Here is a 19,393-nt window from a genome sequence, read left to right as displayed (position 1 = left end):
CCAAAAGGGGGATATTTATTATGGTTTTTGCCCTGATTTTCTTACTAAATTTAAGTTTTAATTTTCTTAGAAGGAAAATAAAAGTAATACCATAATTACTTTTAATTCCTAAAAGAAAAATATAAAACTTTTTCATATTTGGCAAACCTCTTTCTTGGAGAAAAAATTTTAAAACTTTATAAATAGAAGACCCCTCTTCTTATAACAAAACACAATAGCATCCACAATGTAGTCGTTTCAGAGTCTTTTTTAGGGAGAGATTTTCTCCCAACAGTTTTATGTTTTCTTTAATATTAGTTTTCATGTGTAGGACAATTGGTCAAATCATATCTATCATATTATTTTTTGGTATACTTTTATTTGTTATCTGAATTATCACCACGATGGTTTGCAAACTATAAGCTTCTGCATGACGCCCTCTAGATTTCGATCCCAACACCTACCCCATAGCGGATTATAACTCATTCCTAACCCCTAATTTCAAGTTCATGATCATTTCCTCTCTATTCTAGGGCTTTCCTATCATAATTCACCAAAAACTACCAATTTTATGGGTAATTTAGTAAATCAACAAAAAGGGTAATTTAACAATCATTAACCAAAATCTAATGATTTTAAACCTAATTTCTCTTTATCTCTAGAAAACCAGCTAAAATTGGTCCTTAACCCTTTATAAAATACGTAAACTATCAATTCTAAGGCTAGATTATTAATTTACTACATAACAGAGATGAATTTCATACCTTAACGGAGAAGAATGATGAAAAAATTAAGCCACTACTGAAGCCCCGAAATACTTTTTAGAAAATTAAATTATTTTTTGGGGTTTTGGGATAAAACAATAATTTATGTCACTATAGTGGCATATGATACTATAGCAACATGCTATAGCGCATAGTCTCTATAGTGGCCCTTGACCGCATTAGTCGCTAGCGGAAATGATTTTGCTTTTGGGCATGTCTCTTTAGCAACGTGCATGTTTTTATAATGAAATTGATGATAAAGAAACCTTTTTTTCTCCAAAAGTTTCCTTTTTTTTAAATTACATCTTAAATTCAAGACATCCCACACAATCTTCTTTATGTCGAGGTTCATTTTGAGAGTTCTACTTACCTGAATTTAATTTCAAAAAATTCTACAGGTTTCTTATCATCTTATCTAACTAGAAACTAAGATAAGAACTACTACATTTTTTAATTCATTTTCATATTACCCTAGACCATACTTCACTCTAATTTTTTTTGAGACTAGCCTAGCCTAAAAATTGTAACTTCAAATATAAGAAAATCATAGCTCAAATTTTTAGATGAGAGTCTTACACATACGACAAAAATGTTCATTAAAATTTTCTCCTTTTCCATAAAGCATATGTCCTTATCTCATTTAGAATGTTGTACAAATAATCTTTAGGCAGCACTTTATGTTTGAGGTCCTTGATCTACAATAACTCACATCTAGCTCACCAAGTAGACTAGGTTATCATTTTTTGCATTAACGACCTAATGTCATTATTTATGTCACTTTCGTGATATCAAGCTTATAGCTCTCAAATTATCCATTTAATAATTTTTCTCAAAATTCAGTCTCATCTTTACTCATTACTAAGATAAGGTGGTGATTACCTATGTGAGAAGGTTATCCTCTTGTCTGCTAAACATATTTATCATAAACAAATGAATAAAGTATGCACAAAACATTCAACAATTAAAATATGTATACATGTAAATCAATTTTATTGATAATTAAAGAACATTTATCTTGTGAACATGGAAAAATAAAGTATCTTAGAATCTATGCAAGCCTTGATATCTAGTGTGTTTTACAAATTCATCTCTAGACAAATGGTTGGTCAATAAATTTGCTAATATATCCTTTGCATACATATACTTTAACGTTGACTACCTTGCGTCTAACCATATCTCTCGCATAGTTATGCTCTATATCTATCATGTTTACATATAGAACTTGTTTTTTGATAGTTTGGGAGTGAGTTGAGACTGACCAAGAAGGAAAACCCAATTTTTTATTTCTTTTTAGTCTTGCGGTTTGACTTTGAGGTAGGTTTTGACTTAACTTTATTCAGACATTACTTGGGTAGGGACTTATCGTGTAAATTATGCTATCAGTGAGTTGATTTAATGATGATCATAGTGTTTGATATTTCTTCTATTATTTTGATGGTCATATAGGAGCTTATAGCATGAATAGTGATATGAATAATATGGATTTGAGTACAAAATGAAATAAAATATTATTGTGATGCTTAGTGGGGCCTTGGGCTTATTATCACAATAAGCAAAATAATTTATTATTATGATGCTTGTGTGAGGGCTTGTTTGGGTAATTTGTTGAGATTTGAAAAGATTGAACTGTATATTGCATTATTGGGTTGTTTCACTTAGTATTGACATATATCATTATTTGTATTTTTCACTGTCATGTATACTCACTCATCTCAATTCTTGTTGGATTTATACTTATAGAAACACTAATTTTGAAAGAAGATGAACCATTTTTTATATCAATATGATCTGATGAGATATTTTGGAAAAGATTGATAATATTAATACTGATTGTGCTTGATTCAAAAGTTTTGGATGGGGTATATTGATCTCGCGAGTCCCTTATAGGTCCCTCCTAGAGAGATAAATGTTCGATAGGCATATACCGCTAGGAATGGCTATTGCATAGTGTCCTATTTTCATTGCATTGTATTACAGTTGTTTTGTATTGTTGTGTTTAAATAAATTGTAAGATTTGTTGTTATTAAATTGATAGGACTTTTTGTGTGCAGGTTTAGATGTAGTATTCTTTATTCGATTTAGTTTTCCTTTTAAGCTTAGTCAACCTATAATGTCTATTGAGTACAAATGAATTATACTCCCCCTATGTTTCCGCATCCTTTTGGTGCAAATCTTAGTTAGAGTAGGCACCCACATATAGACTTTTTTTGAGGTAGCAGTATCAAATTTATGGTGTGCTTCTACCTTATGAGTCCACCCAAGTTCATCGATCTTTCTGTTTTTTGTCTATTTTACTTTGAGAGGTAGTATTATTGAATAAATTTATACCTATAAGACTTAGAGTTGCTCCGGTATACTCATGACACAAACAAGAACTCATGATTTGAGATAATATGATATGAGACAAACAGCCATCATAGATTTTGATGACATCCTTGGAGACAAACACTTAAAGACTCAAGTTTTGGTCACCTCGAGGACATAAGAGCATGCATAGAGGGCCTGTTTTGGGGGTTCAATAGAGAAATTCCGTGTGTGGAGGATTGCTTAGAGCATTGAAGACTTGAGTACCCATGGTTTTTGCAAAACATTTAATGGGTCACGGATTGGTCACTGTCATTAAGGGCATTTTGGTCACTTCATTGGGTCCAAATGCACTCCACGATAGCCTCTCCTTTTGATGGCATTATTTTTATTTTGTCTTTTCATATATAAAATATAAATAGAACATCTTAGGTCTTTTCTCATTCGTTATTGAAACGACCTAAACCGAGGCCATAGCTACGACAGGCATCCTGAACCATGAAGGTACCAATGCCTTTTTCTATCTGACAATCATGCACATCATTCATATACTATACAGAAATACAAAAAAGATAATAAAATTGAAACATGGTCAGTTTCTTACTTCAACTGAACAATTATAAGATTTAATTCATAAAACTTCAAAAACACATGACACTTATCTGTGAAATCTCTACTAACTGAAAATCAATATCTATAATACCCCATACTTTCCTAACTCAATTCAATCCTTATTAAACAAGGGTTATAATATATAACCTTCGGTATACTTAGAATTTTCCAGTGTAAGACCCATCAAGGTATGGAAAATTCAATCATCTTTCCAATGAAATAAATTTTTCCTTAATCCGATAATGGAGTAAGAAGTTATGGCAAATTTAGTTTCAGGCAGTAGCCCAATGCGATTGTACAGTGTCGCGGTAGCAGGCCAAATGGAACTCGTTAGTTTCCAATGAATCATTGTAATAGTACTGCATCGCGGTGAAGTTCCAGTTCCTAATTGGTATTTTCCAGTGAAGCACCGCGATAAGCAACGCATCATGGAGGAGTGCCGATTCACAGTCGTTAATTTTCAGTAATGCAACGCAATACCACTGCATCGTGCCAAAGCATATTTTTGCACTTATCGGTAGAAATACACTTTCTGCCAAATTCCAGTGGCTCACAGCAATGGCACTATGTCGTGGTGATGGACAAAATTGAGATTTTCAGTGACAAAAATTTAGTTCTTTCCAGGGGCATTTGGGTCTTTTTCCATGACCTTGTAATACCTTATACTTTTTCCTGGCTTAGTTTTTCTCTTAGAATGTCAAGGTTCAGCTTCAAAAATGAATATCACTTGATATATGTAGAATTTTCAAGACCTTCTTGGTTTTTATCCTAGTGGGTGAGCCAGTTGTTGCCAACCAAATATATAGAAAGAGTCCTATCACTATCCTTCATAAAATCATGTTAGCAGATTTAAAGGAGTTAGAGATAGTTGACTTTGACCTTATTCTTGGCATGGATTGGCTCTATTCTTGTAATATATCTATAGATTGTCGCACTTGAGTGGTGAAGTTTCAGTTTCTAGATGAGCCAGTCTTTGAGTAAGGTAATTCAGTGTCTCCCAAGAGTTATTTCATATTCTGTCTTAAAGCCAGAAAGTTGATCTCAAAAGGGTGTATCATCATCTAGTTTGAGTCAAAGATGCTAAGTCTGAGACTCTAATAGTTCAGTCAGTCCATGTAGTCAATGAGTTTCCTAATGTCTTTAATCAAGATTTTCCAGGGGTACTCCCGATAGGGAAATAGAATTCGATATTGACCTTCTTCCAGCTACTCAACCTATCTCTATTCCTCCATATTAAATGGCTCTAGTTGAGCTTAAGAAGTTAAAGAACATCTTAAAGACCTCTTAGATAGAGGTTTTATACAGCACAGTGTCTCTCTATATGGTGCTTCCATCCTATTCGTGTGAAAGAAAGATGTTTCTTTGCAAATATACATTAACTATCGTCAGCTGAATAAAGTCACAGTCAAAAACAAATATCCTCTTCCTAGGATTGATGACTTCTTCGACCAACTCCAAGGTGAAAGTTATTTCTCCAAGATAGACCTTAGATCCAGCTATCATCATCTTAGAGTAAGGGAATGTGATATTCCAAAGACAACTTTCATAACTTGTTAAGGTCATTTTGAGTTTCTAGTCATGCTCTTCGGGCTAACAAATGCCCCAGTAGCCTTCATGGACTTGATAAACTAAGTGATCAAACAGTATTTGGACATGTTTGTAATAGTCTTTATAGATGATATTCTTGTCTATTCTCGTAGTAAGGATGATCATGAAGACCACCTTAGAATTGTGTTGCAAACTCTTAGGTATCACCAGTTGTTCACCAAATTTAGTAAATGAGAATTTTGGCTAAGATTGGTAGCTTTCCTTGGTCATATTATTTCCAATAATAGTTTTAGAGTTGCTTCCCAAAAGATAGAGACAGTAAGAAACTGGCCTAGATTTATTTCTCTATCAGACATTAGAAGTTTCTTGGGTTTAGCTGGTTATTATAGATGATTTGTTGGGGTTTTTATTCTATTGCATCCCTTATGTCTAGATTGACCTAAAAGAAAGTTAAGTTCTAGTGGTCAGATTCCTGTGAGAAGAGTTTTCAGGAGTTGAAGACTCGACTCACTTCAGCCCTAGTTTTAGCATTACCTGATGGTATAGATGGGTTCATTGTATATTGTAATGCTTCTAGAATCAGTATGGGTTGTGTCTTGATCCAGAGAAGTAAGGTTATAGCCTATGCCTCTAGACAGCTTAAGCCTCACGAAAAGAATTACCCCACCCATGACCTTGAGCTAGCTGTTGTTGTGTTTGCATTGAAATTCTGAAGGCACTATCTTTATGGGTGCATGTTGATATGTTTACGGACCACAAAATTTTGCAGTATGTATTTACTCAGAGAGAGTTGAATCTTCATCAGAGAAGTTGGTTAGAATTGTTAAAGGATTATGATATGAGTGTGTTGTAGCATCCGGACAATGCCAATATAGTGGCAGACGCCCTTAGTAGATTGTCCATAGGCAGTGTTGCTCATACGGAAAATGATAAGAGAGAATTACTTTAGGAAGTTCATAGGTTAGATAGATTGGGTGTGAGGTTGGTTGATTCAGCTGAAGGGAATGTTTGGGTTCAGAGTAGTTCAGAATCTTCTCTAGTGTCTGAATTGAAAGAGAAGTAGGATACGGATCCTAGTTTGGTCAAGCTGAAGGGTTCAGTTATGAAACAAAAGGTAGAGATTTTATCCCAAGTGGGAGTGGTTTGTTGAGATACCATACTAGATTATGTGTGCCATATATTGATAATTCGAGGCAGAAGATCATGGTATAAGCGCATGGTGTGAGTTATTCCATTCATTTTAAAGCCACAAGATGTACCGTGATTTGTAGGAAGTCGATTGGTAGAGTGATATGAAGAAAGATATTATAGAATCTATAGCTAAGTGTGCGACTTTTCAAGAGGTTAAGGTAGAACACCAAATACTTTGTGGCATATTTCAGTAATTTGGTATTCCTACTTGGAAGTGGAAAGAGGTAAAAATGGACTTTGTGACTGGATTACCCATTCGCTTCGTCAGCAAGATTCGATTTGGGTGATTGTAGATAGATTAACCAAATCAGCTCATTTCTTGCCAGTTCACACATCCTACATAGCTGAAGATTATGCTAAGCTATACATCAAAGAGCTAGTTAGATTGCATGAAGTTCCCTTGTCAATCATCTTAGATAGGTGATAACGCTTAAACTACACTCTTGAATGGCTGTAAGCGATTGTTGTCAATATAAAATCCAACTTGGATGGGGTCGAATCCCACAGGGAATAGGGTGTAAACTTTGATTTGTTTACGAAATGTCTTACTGGTAGTTTATTGTTTCCGAAAATGGGGTTTTATGTTTCACAGAGAGTCAATTGTCAGTTTCAATATTTTAATGTTTGTAACCAAGAAAAATGGGACACCAGAGTTATGTTCACCATGGGTTTTGGGAATTGACAGATACTAGGTAATGCTTAAGACTCTTGAAGTAAGTAGAAACAGCAGAATATTCCTGATGACGATACTATCTGACTTATCTCTCAACCTCACCAGACAATTTATTATCTAATTATCTCGAACAAAGATAACTTATCTATTTCCAATAGGATTTTATCTCATGTAGATTAATCTAGTTACGGCATCAATCATTAAACAGAAGGTTGGTAGCTTCTGAGCCCCTGTTGATAATTCATGTCCTCTAGTTTATTCTCTGTTAAAAGAAAATAAGCCTAAGGCATAACCTATTGTTTGCAACCAATAGATTCAAGTTAAAGCAACAGAATTTCAAGATGTCCTACTACTCTTTGAATCCTTTAAATACCTAGCATCATATCAAACCCTAATCCATGGATCCCATAACTCTGGCTAATAGAATTAGCCGCTCATAATTTGATGAATGAAATATCAAGTTGAATTCATGGTAATATGGATAAACTTACTGATGGATAAAACCCAATAAGCATTTCTTCAATTCAATCACAAGATGGAAATGCACAATAGTTGATAAGTGTTTTGCAAAGAAACAAGAAAAATATCTGATGAAAAAGATGAAGCAATTTTTACGTGCCACCCTCCAAGTTAATTCTCTGATAGCATCTCTATAGGTATTTAACTATTCAACCCTAAATAGGGAAATAAAATTAAAATTTATGATTTTCTTCGAAATACGTGATAGCATTCTTGACGGCGTGTACAGGATGTCGTCAAATTTTCCAATTAATTACTATCTTCTATTTTTCTGACGGTGTGTCAAATATGTGATGGCCCATGAAAAACGTCGTCACATCCTTACTGGAAATTATCATAATCTGCCTCAGTTTGACAGCCTGTCCCATGTTTGATGGTGCTGGCAAAATGTCGTCACATTTCATCTCAACTCCTCAAGTTCTGTTTAAGCTTGACAGCTACTTTGACAGCCCGTCATACGACTGACGGTGCTTCAAAAATGGCGTCAGCTACAGTTTAGCTCATTTGCACTAGATTTTAGTTGATTTATTTTTCTTTTCTTTGGGTTCCTCCCCTATCACTAGTATCTGCATTAAAACAATAAAAACAATCAGAAAACAACAAAAATTGCTTAAGACTTCGCAATTATTCTAGCTTAAAAGCCTTAAATGTGTTCTCAATTGTGCACACATCAACACCCTCAACTTAAAGCAATTGTTTGTCCTCAAGCAACTAAATCTAATTAAGAAAACACATAGCACATTTAGCACGCATATCTCAACACAAAGTTATCCTTTCAATGCCAAACCAATGTGCATATCATTGAAAACAGTACTGTAATACAAAGGAATCAAGCGGCAGCATCAACCTTGGCCACAATAACTATTCAGATATCAATACCACATTATCTAAACAAGTGAGTAGCTAGTGACGATACCTGTGTGCCCTCACAACAAAGAAATCCCCCTCTCCTCATACAAGAAATCCAACCATACAAATTGGGGGTTATCACCAGACTCTCACTCTCACAAGAAAGTTCCAATCAATGTATGCTAAGTACCATAGGCTTGCCCTTATTTTCATTACCAGACCTCAGATAGGCCGGTCAGGATCACTATAGGACTTCTTTTAGGCTTGTAATGTGGTTTGGGGCTGGTATGAAATTCAAGGTTATTTAAAGTAACCCTGCCTCCTTGACACTACACTTCTATCTTGGACTCACTAATTATCCTCTTTCGTTTTTCTTCTTTTTTTGATTATCCATATTCAAGTTGGGTATTGCAACAACTCTCTCTTCTCTTCTTTTTTTTTTTGCATTATTAGCACCCAGCTTTAGTTCATTCTCTTTTATTCCACCCTTCTTTATACTCCTCATGTTACACCATGTACCCTTATGATAGCCACCCTCAACTTAGGTTGTTTGCCTAGATCAAGGTGTTCAGTGTCCAATGAAGCCTAGGGTTAAATATATTTAATATGGTATAAATATAAAGGTGAAAGGTGTCATACAAAAGAAATGGTCAAGCTAGGCTCTAAATAGGGATCAAAAGGGTATTATATATACAGGGAGGGATATTTAGGCTAAAAGTGAGTTAATCAATGACGGCCTATGATCCGGTCCTGAATCCTATCCTAAGACCATGGAAAGACTAACCAGGCAAGTTCTGGCTTTAGAATACAAAGTGAAACAAGTAATAGCTCGCACACAGCTGGCACACAAGTATCTAACATATCACCACTTATCTAGTTCATGCAATTGTTTAGTAATGATGATCAAGCAGCTATAATTAATGCCATAACAAGATTCACAATGGTCACAAGTAAATGTAATCCACACATTTTATCAAGCAATACATTGGAAGAATGGTTAAACGTTGAGCAAGACATGTCACTGCCCTTTTTTTTTACCAAAAACTCTGTTACAACAGCATAGTACTAGCCACCCTCAACTTAGAACTAAAGCAAAAACTAGCTTAAGATTTAGGGTATACATGGACTGGGTTGTTCTCAGGGATCATGGGTTTTCTCCCATGCAGTGCTTGATTTGATATCGCGGCACGACTCAAGTGTCTCGATTACCTCAGACTTCATCAAGACAGATAATGGTAATGCTTTTCACTGATTCTTCCGGGCCAATGTAAAGCTTGACCCATTGCCCATTTACCTTGAATGTACTGCCATCTTCATTTTCGAGCTCCACTACTCCAGATGAGTGGACTTGATTTACCTTAAAAGGACCTGACCACTTAGATTTCAGCTTCCCTGGGAAAAATTTGAGTCTGAAATTAAATAGAAGCACCAAGTGCCCTTTTTTGAACTCTCATTTCTCTATTTTCCAGTCATGGTACTTTTTCATCTTTTCTTTATACAAATCTGCTCATTCATATGCCCTGAGATGGAATTCATCCATCTCATTCAGTTGCCCTAGTCTTATCTCTGCTGCTTCCTTCCAATTCAAATTCAACCTATTGAGTGCCCATAAAGCTTTGTGTTCCATATCTATTGGTAAATGGCACATTTTTCCATAGACCAGCTGAAATGGTGACATTCCAATAGGTTTCTTGAAAGTAGTTCGGTATGCCCAAAAGGCATCATCTAGTTTTTGGGACCAGTCTTTTTGGATAGCATTCACCATCAATCCAATTGCTCTCTTGTGCCTTGAAATACTAAAATAAGTGTATTTTCCTATTGTTCTTCTAAATCAGCTGCAATAATAACCGGTAGTGTGGTCCTTTTTCCCTAGAAACGCGTATCATAAGTGACCAGGTAGCTTCTTCAATTCCAACACGAGAGGTTCTTCAATAGACGGCTTGGTTGGTGATGTTGGTCGATTAGCCAGGTCAAGTTCCAACTTTTTAGAAGTATAAGAATATGAGCCTAGGCCAGTTAGGGCAAAAACTATCTCTTCATACTCTTCAATGCCTTCACTATCATAGTTCATCACAACCACAGCTAAAGGCTCAATAACAAGTTGTGTAGTTCTAAGCACATCCTGTTCGTCCTCAAAATACAAATCAACTACTGAGAACAAACTCATTTCCTCATGCTGTTTCATTGATTTTCCCACATTATACCGCACAACTTCATCATTCACCGTGAAAAAAAGCTCATTCGCTATCAAATCGATCAACACACTTCCAATTGTGAGGAAAAGTCGACCCAATATTATGGTCACTTCGAAGTCCACCTTGTAGTCCAGAATGACGAAGTCTGCGGGGAATATGAAATTTGAGACCTTTACCAACACATCATACAGAATTCCAACAGGTCGCTTTACTGACCTGTCTGCCATCACGAGTCTCATGTTGGTAGGTGTGGGATTCCCCAGACCCAATTTATTATAAATATTCAATGGAATCAAGTTAACACTTGCTCCCAAATCACACAGTGCTTTAGTGAATTCCATGGTTCAAATTTTGCAGGGAATGGTGACTGCACCTAGATCTGACTTCTTCTGCATCAAGGTCCTTATGGAAATAGTGCTACAAAGTTAGAGGTCTACTTCCAGTTCAACACTCACTGCTCATTTCTTGGTAACAAGGTCTTTCATGAACTTTGCATATCCTGACATCTGCTCGAGTGCTTCGATCAAAGGCATATTTTATGTCAATTGCTTGAGCATTGCCAGGAATTTGCTGAATTTTGCATCGTCTGCCTTCTTTCTAAATCGTTGAGGAAAGGGAGGTGGTGGCCTTGGTATAGGTTTCAACACCACTTCCTCTTCCTTATCCTTGTTTGATATATCAACAGAGCTATTCGACTTCTCAGACTCCTCTAGGTATTGTTCTGTTGGTTCCTCTGTAACTTCTTTATTATTCAAAGATTTGCCCACAGAAGGGCCAAATAAAATCTTACCACTCCTAGTGGTAATCGCCAGATATGAACCATCTATCTTCTGATCCTGAACCGTTTGATTAAGTAAAGTACCACTTCTTCCTTGGCGCAGTGTTGATGAAAGTTACCTTATATGTTGCTCTAACTGTTGGATAGAAGTTAAATGTTAACTAACCAACTGACTCATAGTGGAAAATTCACTCCTCATACTAGTTAATCCTGCATTGGTAGCCTCTACTCCTTTCAATAGTTTTTTCATTGTATCATCCATAGACCACTTTCACGATTTAGCAGCTTTTTGATTTCCAGTACGAATATACAACACATTTCTGTCATTGCTGCTTCTCCAGTTTTTTTGCTCCCTGTCTCTGTGATTAGGATTGTCATACCCATTACAACCTTGATTCCTGTGGCTATTGCCTTGAAAACCCCCCTAATTAGTAAAAAAGTTGGCTTCTTCTTCAGGCTCCATATCAACCCGGTCCTGAATTATTACAGCCTTTATCTTTTTTGTCCTTCCTGATAATAAGTGCTTGGTGAGCAGGTCTATTTGAGTCTTTAGATGGGCCATATCTTGATCCTTCTCCTCATCTCTTCTACACTGTTCATCATTCATTCCAAGAGGAATAGTTGGACTTACCACCACAAAATCACTGGTATACCAAGCCCTACTTAGTTTTGTTATCCTATTCAGCATATCAACAGTATCTTAAAATGACAGAGTAACAAATGACCCACCAGCAGCGTTATCTACCACTGGCTTTGTCACAAAGTTAAAAGATCTGTACAAAGTATCCATTAAATATATATCCATCATGTTGTGGTTCAGAAACTGTGTCAGCTTCTTCTTGAACCTCTCCCAAATTTCATGTAAAGCCTCATTCAAGACCTGTCTAAAATTATTAATCTCATCCCTCAACTGTACCTTCTTAGACAGCGGAAAGAAACTTTCTAGGAAAGCTCCTCTCAACTACCTCCAATTGGTTATAGAGTCAGGATTCAAGTCATTTAGCCATAATGTTGCTTCTCCAGATAGAGACAGTGGGAACAGCCTCAACCGGATAGTGCTTTAGCTTACCCCTGGGTTATTAAAGAATTTGGAAATAGAAACAAAATTTAACAGATACGAGTTGGGGACATCCCCACGAAGGCCTCCAAATAACCCCTTCAGATTCAGGAGTTGGATCATAGTACTTGTAATATTGAACTTTGCTCTAGGTGCCAACAGAGGGGGAATGATTGCACCCGTTGCACCTGCTCCATCCAAATCATCATCATCATCAACCTCATACCGCAGCGGTTGTTCTTCCATTCTGCTTATGCAATGGGATTCCGGGTTTAGTAGTGCTTGGATTAACCTATAAAGATCCTACAAATAAATAAAAACAACAATCGAACGTAAATCTAGAAAACTTAACTATCAGCAAATTTTCACACATAAACCTTCAGTCCACAACTGTATTCCTCAGAAATAGGGCCATTTTTGATAATGTTCAAACTACACTCTTAAATGGGTGTAAGAGATCATTGTCAATATAAAACCCAACTAGTTTGGGGTCAAATCCCACAGGGAATAGTGTGAACTTCGATTTGTTTACGAAATGCCTAAATGGTAGTTTACTATTTCTGAAAATAGGAGTTTAAGTTTCACAGAGAGTCAATTGTCACTTTTAATATTTTAGTGTTTGTAACCAAGAGAAATAGGAGACTAGAGTTATGTTCACCATAGTTTTTGGGAATTGACAGATACTAGGTAATGCTTTAGACTCTTGAAGTAAGTAGAAACAGCAGAATATTCCTGATGATGATACTATCTGACTTATCTCTTGACCTCACTAGATAATTTATTATCTAATTCTCTTAAACTTAGATAACCTATCTATTTCCAATAGGATTTTGTCTCAGGTAGATTAATCCATTTACAGCATCACTCATTAAACAGAAGGTTGGTAGCTTTCGAGTCCCTGCTGATAATTCACGTCCTCTAGTTTATTTCTCTATTAAAATAAAATATGCCTAAGGCATAACCTATTGTTTGCAACCAATAGATTCAAGTTAAAGCAATAGAATTTCAAGATGTCCTACTACTCTTTGAATCCTTTAAATACCTAGCATCATATCAAACCATAATCCATAGATCCCATAACTATGGCTAATAGAATTGGCCGCTCATGATTTGATAAATAAAATACCAAATTGAATTCATGATAATATGGATAAACTTTATGATGGATGAAATCCAATAAGTATTTCTTTAATTCAATCATAAGATAGAAACCCATAATAGTTGATAAGTGTTTTACAAGAAAACAAGTAAAATATCTGATGAAAAAGATGAAGCAATTTTTATATGCCACCCTCCGAGTTAATCCTCTAATAGTTTCTCTACAGGTCTTTAAATATTCAACCCTAAATAAGGAAATAAAATTAAAATTTATGATTTTCTTCGGAATAGGTGACAGCATTCTTGACGGCGTGTGCAGGATGTCGTCAAAGTTTCCAGTGAATTACTATCTTCTGATTTTTCTGAAGGCAAATCTGATGGCGTTTCAAATATGTGACGACCCTTGAAAAATATCGTCACATCCTTACTGGAAATCAGCATAATCTACCTCAAGTTGACGGCCACTTTGACAGCATGTCCCATGTTTGACAGCTCTGGCGAAACGTCGTCACATTTTATCTCAACTCCTTAAGTTCTGTCTAAGCTTGAAGGCTACTTTGAAAGCCCATCATATGTCTGACGGCACTTTAGAAATGGTGTCAGCTACACTTTAGCTTATTTACACCAGATTTCAGTTGATTTAGTTTTCTTTTCTTTGGGTTTCTCCCCTATCACTACTATCTGCATTAAAACAATAAAAACAATCAAAAAATAACAAAAGTTTCTAAAGACTTTGCAATTATTTTAGGTTAAAGGCCTTAAATGTGTTCGCAATTGCGCACACATCAATAGGGGTACTCAGTTTACTCTCACTTTTGGAAAGCCTTTTGGAAAGGTCTTGGTACCCAAGTTCATCTCAATTTAGCTTTTCATCCACAGACAAATGGTCAGGCAGAGAGGACCATTCAAACCTTAGAGGATATATTAAGGGCATGTGTTCTTGCCTTCAAAGGAAGTTTGGGTGACCATTTACCATTATTCGAGTTTTACTACAATAACAATTACTATTCTAGTATTCAAATGGCCCCATTTGAAGCTCTTTATAGATAGAGGTATAGTTCACCAGTCGGTTGGTTCGAAGTGGGTGAGGCCGCTTTGATTGGGTCAGATATGGTGTTTGAATCTATGGAGAAAGTTTAGTTGATTTGATAGAGAATAAAAGTAGCTCAGAGTCATCAGAAATCTTATACAGGCGTAAGAATAGGAGATCTTGAGTTTGAAGTAGATGATCTTGTGTATTTGAAGGTTTCACCTATGAAAGGGGTGAAGAGATTTGACAACAAAGGGAAGCTTAGTCCCTAATATGTAGGTCCCTATCGGATTTTGAGTCATGTTAGGAAGACAGCATATGAGCTTGAGCTACCTGCAAACTTGTCAACAGTTCATCCAGTGTTTCGTGTGTCCTTATTTAAGAAATGCATGAATGATTCAGCTGTTATAGTTCCTCTATAAAGAACAGATATTCAGAATAACCTTTCTTACGAAGAATTTTTAGTAGCAATTTTTGATCATCAGATTCGTAAACTAAGGAACAAAGATGTTCCCGTGGTCAAAGTACAGTGGCAAAATTAGTCTGTTGAGGGTGCTACTTAGTAAGAAAAATTATACATGTATACCAAGTATCCTCATCTCTTCTCCACAAACTCAGATTCAGCCAAAGGTAACAGTCTTCCTTAATTCAGTTTTTTCCAATCTCAGATTTTTCCATATAGTTATCTTTATGTAAATTCATGCATTCGCAAATTAGTTTAGTCGATCAGTATGTTTTAGATTTTTTCATAGAGCTTTTTTCAGTTGTGCATGCCAGCATATAGCCTCATCCCCTCGGTATCTTTAGTTTAACTAGTCTCACTCGAGGACAAATATTCCCAAGGGGGAGATAATGTAATAATCCGTACTTTTTCCTAGATCAGTTTATCTCCTAGAATGTCAAGGGTTATCTTTAAAAATGCATATCTCTTTATACATGTAGAAGTTTTAAACTCTAGACCCACCAATGTATAGATAATTGGCTCATCTTTCCAACGATACTAATTTCACCTTAATTCTATATTCGGTTAAGAAATTAGGGTATTTTTAGTAAAATAGTATGGCATTTCGATAGGCACCACACTGCAGTAAAGTATAGAATCACAAATGTTTGCTTCCAGTGAAGTACCGCATTTGGCTCGTGTCACGGTGAGGTCCCAGTTCCTGTTTGTCAATTTCAAGAAGCTCACCGCGATGATACCACGTTCCAGTGAAGGCCTAAATGGTATTTGTCAATTTCCAGTGGGTTACTACGATAGCTCCGCATCGCGGTGAAGTTCTAGTTCGCAATAGTCCCTTTTCCAGTAAGCCACCGTGATAGTGGTGCATCGCGGTAGGGCCCAAAATCGGCTTCCAGTTTTCCAAAGTTGATTTTTAAAGGGGTAGTTTGGTCTTTTCCCAAGCCTCAATTCGTGAATAACACTAAATTAATCCTATTCTGACCATTATATGCTTACTTTTCATTAAATTTCTCTCAAAGAAACCCTAGAACATCAAAAATTAATTCCCAAAAAATCCAAATTCCACCATTCTTTCTCCAAGGAAACTCAAAATACAAGGTTTCCAATTTAAGATAATCAAGAATCCTGCTTCAAGAGCACAAATAGGAATCCAAAATCAAGTGTTCTCATCAAGTGTACCAATTATGGAATGTAGAGTTTTCAACAAGGATAACTCCTTCATTCTTGTGCCTAAAACTAGTTTTAATTAAAAGTAACATGAGTTTCAAATTAGGGCTTAGACCCCCTATTGTTATTTGCATGATTATGAGATTTCAACTTATTTAGATGTTGAATTGCATGTCTACTATTGTATTTTCATACGTGTTGTAGAAATTTCCAGATTTAGACTTGAATTATCAATATTTTCATTACTTGGCATGAGTTTTATGATGATTTGACATGAAATAGATGCATCCGCTACTAGCCCTAGTTTGAATGATGTTATTTCAAGAAGATTACGCTTTTAAGTATCCCATGATTTGTTATATTCATATTTGAACACTTAGATAGCATGATTTAACTATGAAATACAAGTATATCTTTTAGAAACTAAATTTTATGACTCACTATATCTATGAAACATATTTTTCTATTCATGATTATGATTTTCAATTTTCAGATATTCCAGCTTATGTGAGCCATCTACATTTAGCATGTATTCTTTTACAAATTTATAATAATATTGAGAAATTGATTTACTTATGTATTCACCCACATATTCTCATTACAACCCATAAGTAATGACCAACATATATGTCGATATGATACGTTGTCTGTTAATGTAGGTTCAGGTGCTCAGTTTCAACAGCGTAAGTGATTTCGAGCATCTTCATCTATATCCCAGCAGTTGGTGAGTCCTCATAGTTTGGGGACTTAGCCATTCAGTTTTTGAGATTATTAGTATAGATGATTTAGTATTTTAGGTAGTTCGGGTCAGCTAGGAGTTTGTCCCAGTGGCTCTCTAGCATTAGTAGTAGAGGCTTGTCAGACTGCTAGAAATGCTTCAGATTTTTAGTATTGATTGATCAGATTCTTGTGTTAGTATTTTCAAATATTATATTCAGACACTTTTAGCTTAGCTCATATAGAATTTTGTATTTTAGCTTGATTATATATCTCCATACTTCCCTATTATGAGTTTTAGATTTAGTTGATAGCTTACAGGGTTAGCTTAAGGCTACTCGTAGTCTTGAGCACCGTGTGTTTTCTTAGGACTTATTTTTGAGACTTTACAGACCCTAAACAGTCTAGAACATGACATTAATGCCCTAATAGCCTAATTAATCATTATTTTATTCAATTCCCTCAAATCAAGAACATTCTCTCTCAAATAGAAAACCATAGCCTTCAAGATTCAAGGTCGATTCCCAGGAAACTTCAAGAATTCAACTACTTAAGTATGTTAGGTGTTCATCCACGGGTTTCCTTCCACCCTTGGAGTTCAAGAACCCTTTTTAAAACTACAAGCTTTTAGATTCATGATTTATATGAGCAAATTGGGTTGTATTAATGTTTGTGTTTTTGTATAGGTTTTCAATTCAAGATTTAATTATAAGTTTACAAAACATAAGATAGCATGTATGTTGATTAATGTAATTCCCATGCAAAAATCCTAGAAATTGCAAGTTTAACTTGTATTCATGATGCTTATGTGCTATTCATTATTATGTGCATTAATTATGCTCCCCAAGTGTTTGACAAAATATCTCAGTAATTGAATTGTGGACAATTAACTATTGTTATGCTTTCAAGATTTGTTATGTTTTATCTAATATGCAATCGAGACCTGGGGGTATTTATAACACAAAATATAGTTATTAACTTAGTTGCAGTAGTTATAGGCTAGTCCCAATAAAGTTTAAGAGCAGTAGTACTCTGTCAATTAACAGAACTCAGTGAACTCAGTCCAGTATAGTCAGTCAACACGATCAATGTCAGTTCAATCAAGCCTAGTATAGTCTAGTAATTAGTTCAATGTTGATTCAGTTGGGAGTACGATTCAGCACCGAGTGAATCCAGGGATGGGGGCAGTCCTACCATAGAGGGTTTAATCCTTAGGAGCAGTACCTGCATTACAAAACTACGTAGCTAGCATAGGGTAAGTCGTCCTCCTACCATACTAAGGTTGTCACAATTATATATATACTTCATGAGTCTTCCTGCTAGATTAGGGTTGACCTAGCATTGTTAGTATCCCATGTCAAGGTTTTAACACCCTTCCAACTGGGGTCACAGGTTGGACCCCAAATCAGTCTATATCGGGGTATGTTAGTTAGATGAATACTCCAATAGTTACAGTTTTAGTCTCAGTATTCAGTAAAGAACTTAGACAGTTCAATAGAAGCATGGCTATCAGTTATTAGTTACTCAGCCATCAGAATTAAGTACTCAGTTTCGGTATAATCTCATATATATGATGTATATCTATATGCGCAGTATAGCATGTTCAGTATGTTCAGTAGATATAGTTTTGCATGTTCTCTCATCCAGTTACTTTATGATGTTCATTCAGTCAGTTATCAGCTAATGCATATGAACTCATGTATATCAGCCTTACCTCACTTAGCATACCAATATATTACACGTACTGACACATACTTTTTCTTTATACTATGATGTCTCATATCATAGGTTCAGATGCTTAGGTTCCTATCTGTACTTAGCAGCTCAGGCTATCAGCAGTAGTTATAGTGGTGAGTCCTCATATTTTGAGGATAGATTTTACTTCTTTCAATATTTTAGCAGTTCAGTAGTTATTTCAGTTGGAGTTAGTTGGGGATTTATCCCATCAACTCTATATTCAAACAGTTAGAGGCTTTCATACTAGCATAGACAGTTATTCAATTTTTGGATGTTATTAACAGTGATACTCAGTTACTATTATTTTAGTATTTTGAGAACCTTATGGCATTTTTAGATTTCTTCCGCATATATATTTCAGTATTGTATTCAGTGCTTATAGCAAGTACCAGTCATAGGTTAGCTTATGGTCCTTCAGGGTAGTAAGTACTGTGTGACACACAGGGTGCATTCTCAGGGTGTTACAAACTTAGTATCAGAGCCTAAGGTTCTAAAAAGTCCTAGGGAGTCTGAAAGCCACGTCAAGTAGAGTCTTGTGCATGGTGTGTAGTGTGCCACACATATGGATAAGAGGTTATGAGGCATTTTAGGAAAAAAATTCCCTTCTTTTAGTATTCATATCATGCGAGTGAGCATGATTTCAAGTTAAACTCTCTTTCTAATCTAATTTTCCTTCTGTTTACAGAACATGCGTCCAAAAAAGACCAACAAAAGA

The 19,393-nt window shown here is 35.7% G+C and overlaps 1 protein-coding gene across 1 annotated transcript; it reads right to left on the bottom strand.

Annotated features, from left to right (window-relative positions):
- Nucleotides 1-10,321: 10,321 nt before the first annotated feature.
- Nucleotides 10,322-10,975, bottom strand: LOC124895774. Its single transcript, XM_047406202.1, has one exon. The coding sequence runs from the start codon at nucleotides 10,973-10,975 to the stop codon at nucleotides 10,322-10,324; it is 654 nt and encodes a 217-aa protein (XP_047262158.1).
- Nucleotides 10,976-19,393: the final 8,418 nt, after the last annotated feature.

This window comes from Capsicum annuum, unplaced genomic scaffold (assembly GCF_002878395.1).
Source record: "Capsicum annuum cultivar UCD-10X-F1 unplaced genomic scaffold, UCD10Xv1.1 ctg996, whole genome shotgun sequence".
Lineage (NCBI taxonomy): Eukaryota > Viridiplantae > Streptophyta > Magnoliopsida > Solanales > Solanaceae > Capsicum > Capsicum annuum.
Note: the sequence above shows the minus strand (reverse complement) of the source record. Positions and strands in the feature narration are given on the sequence as shown.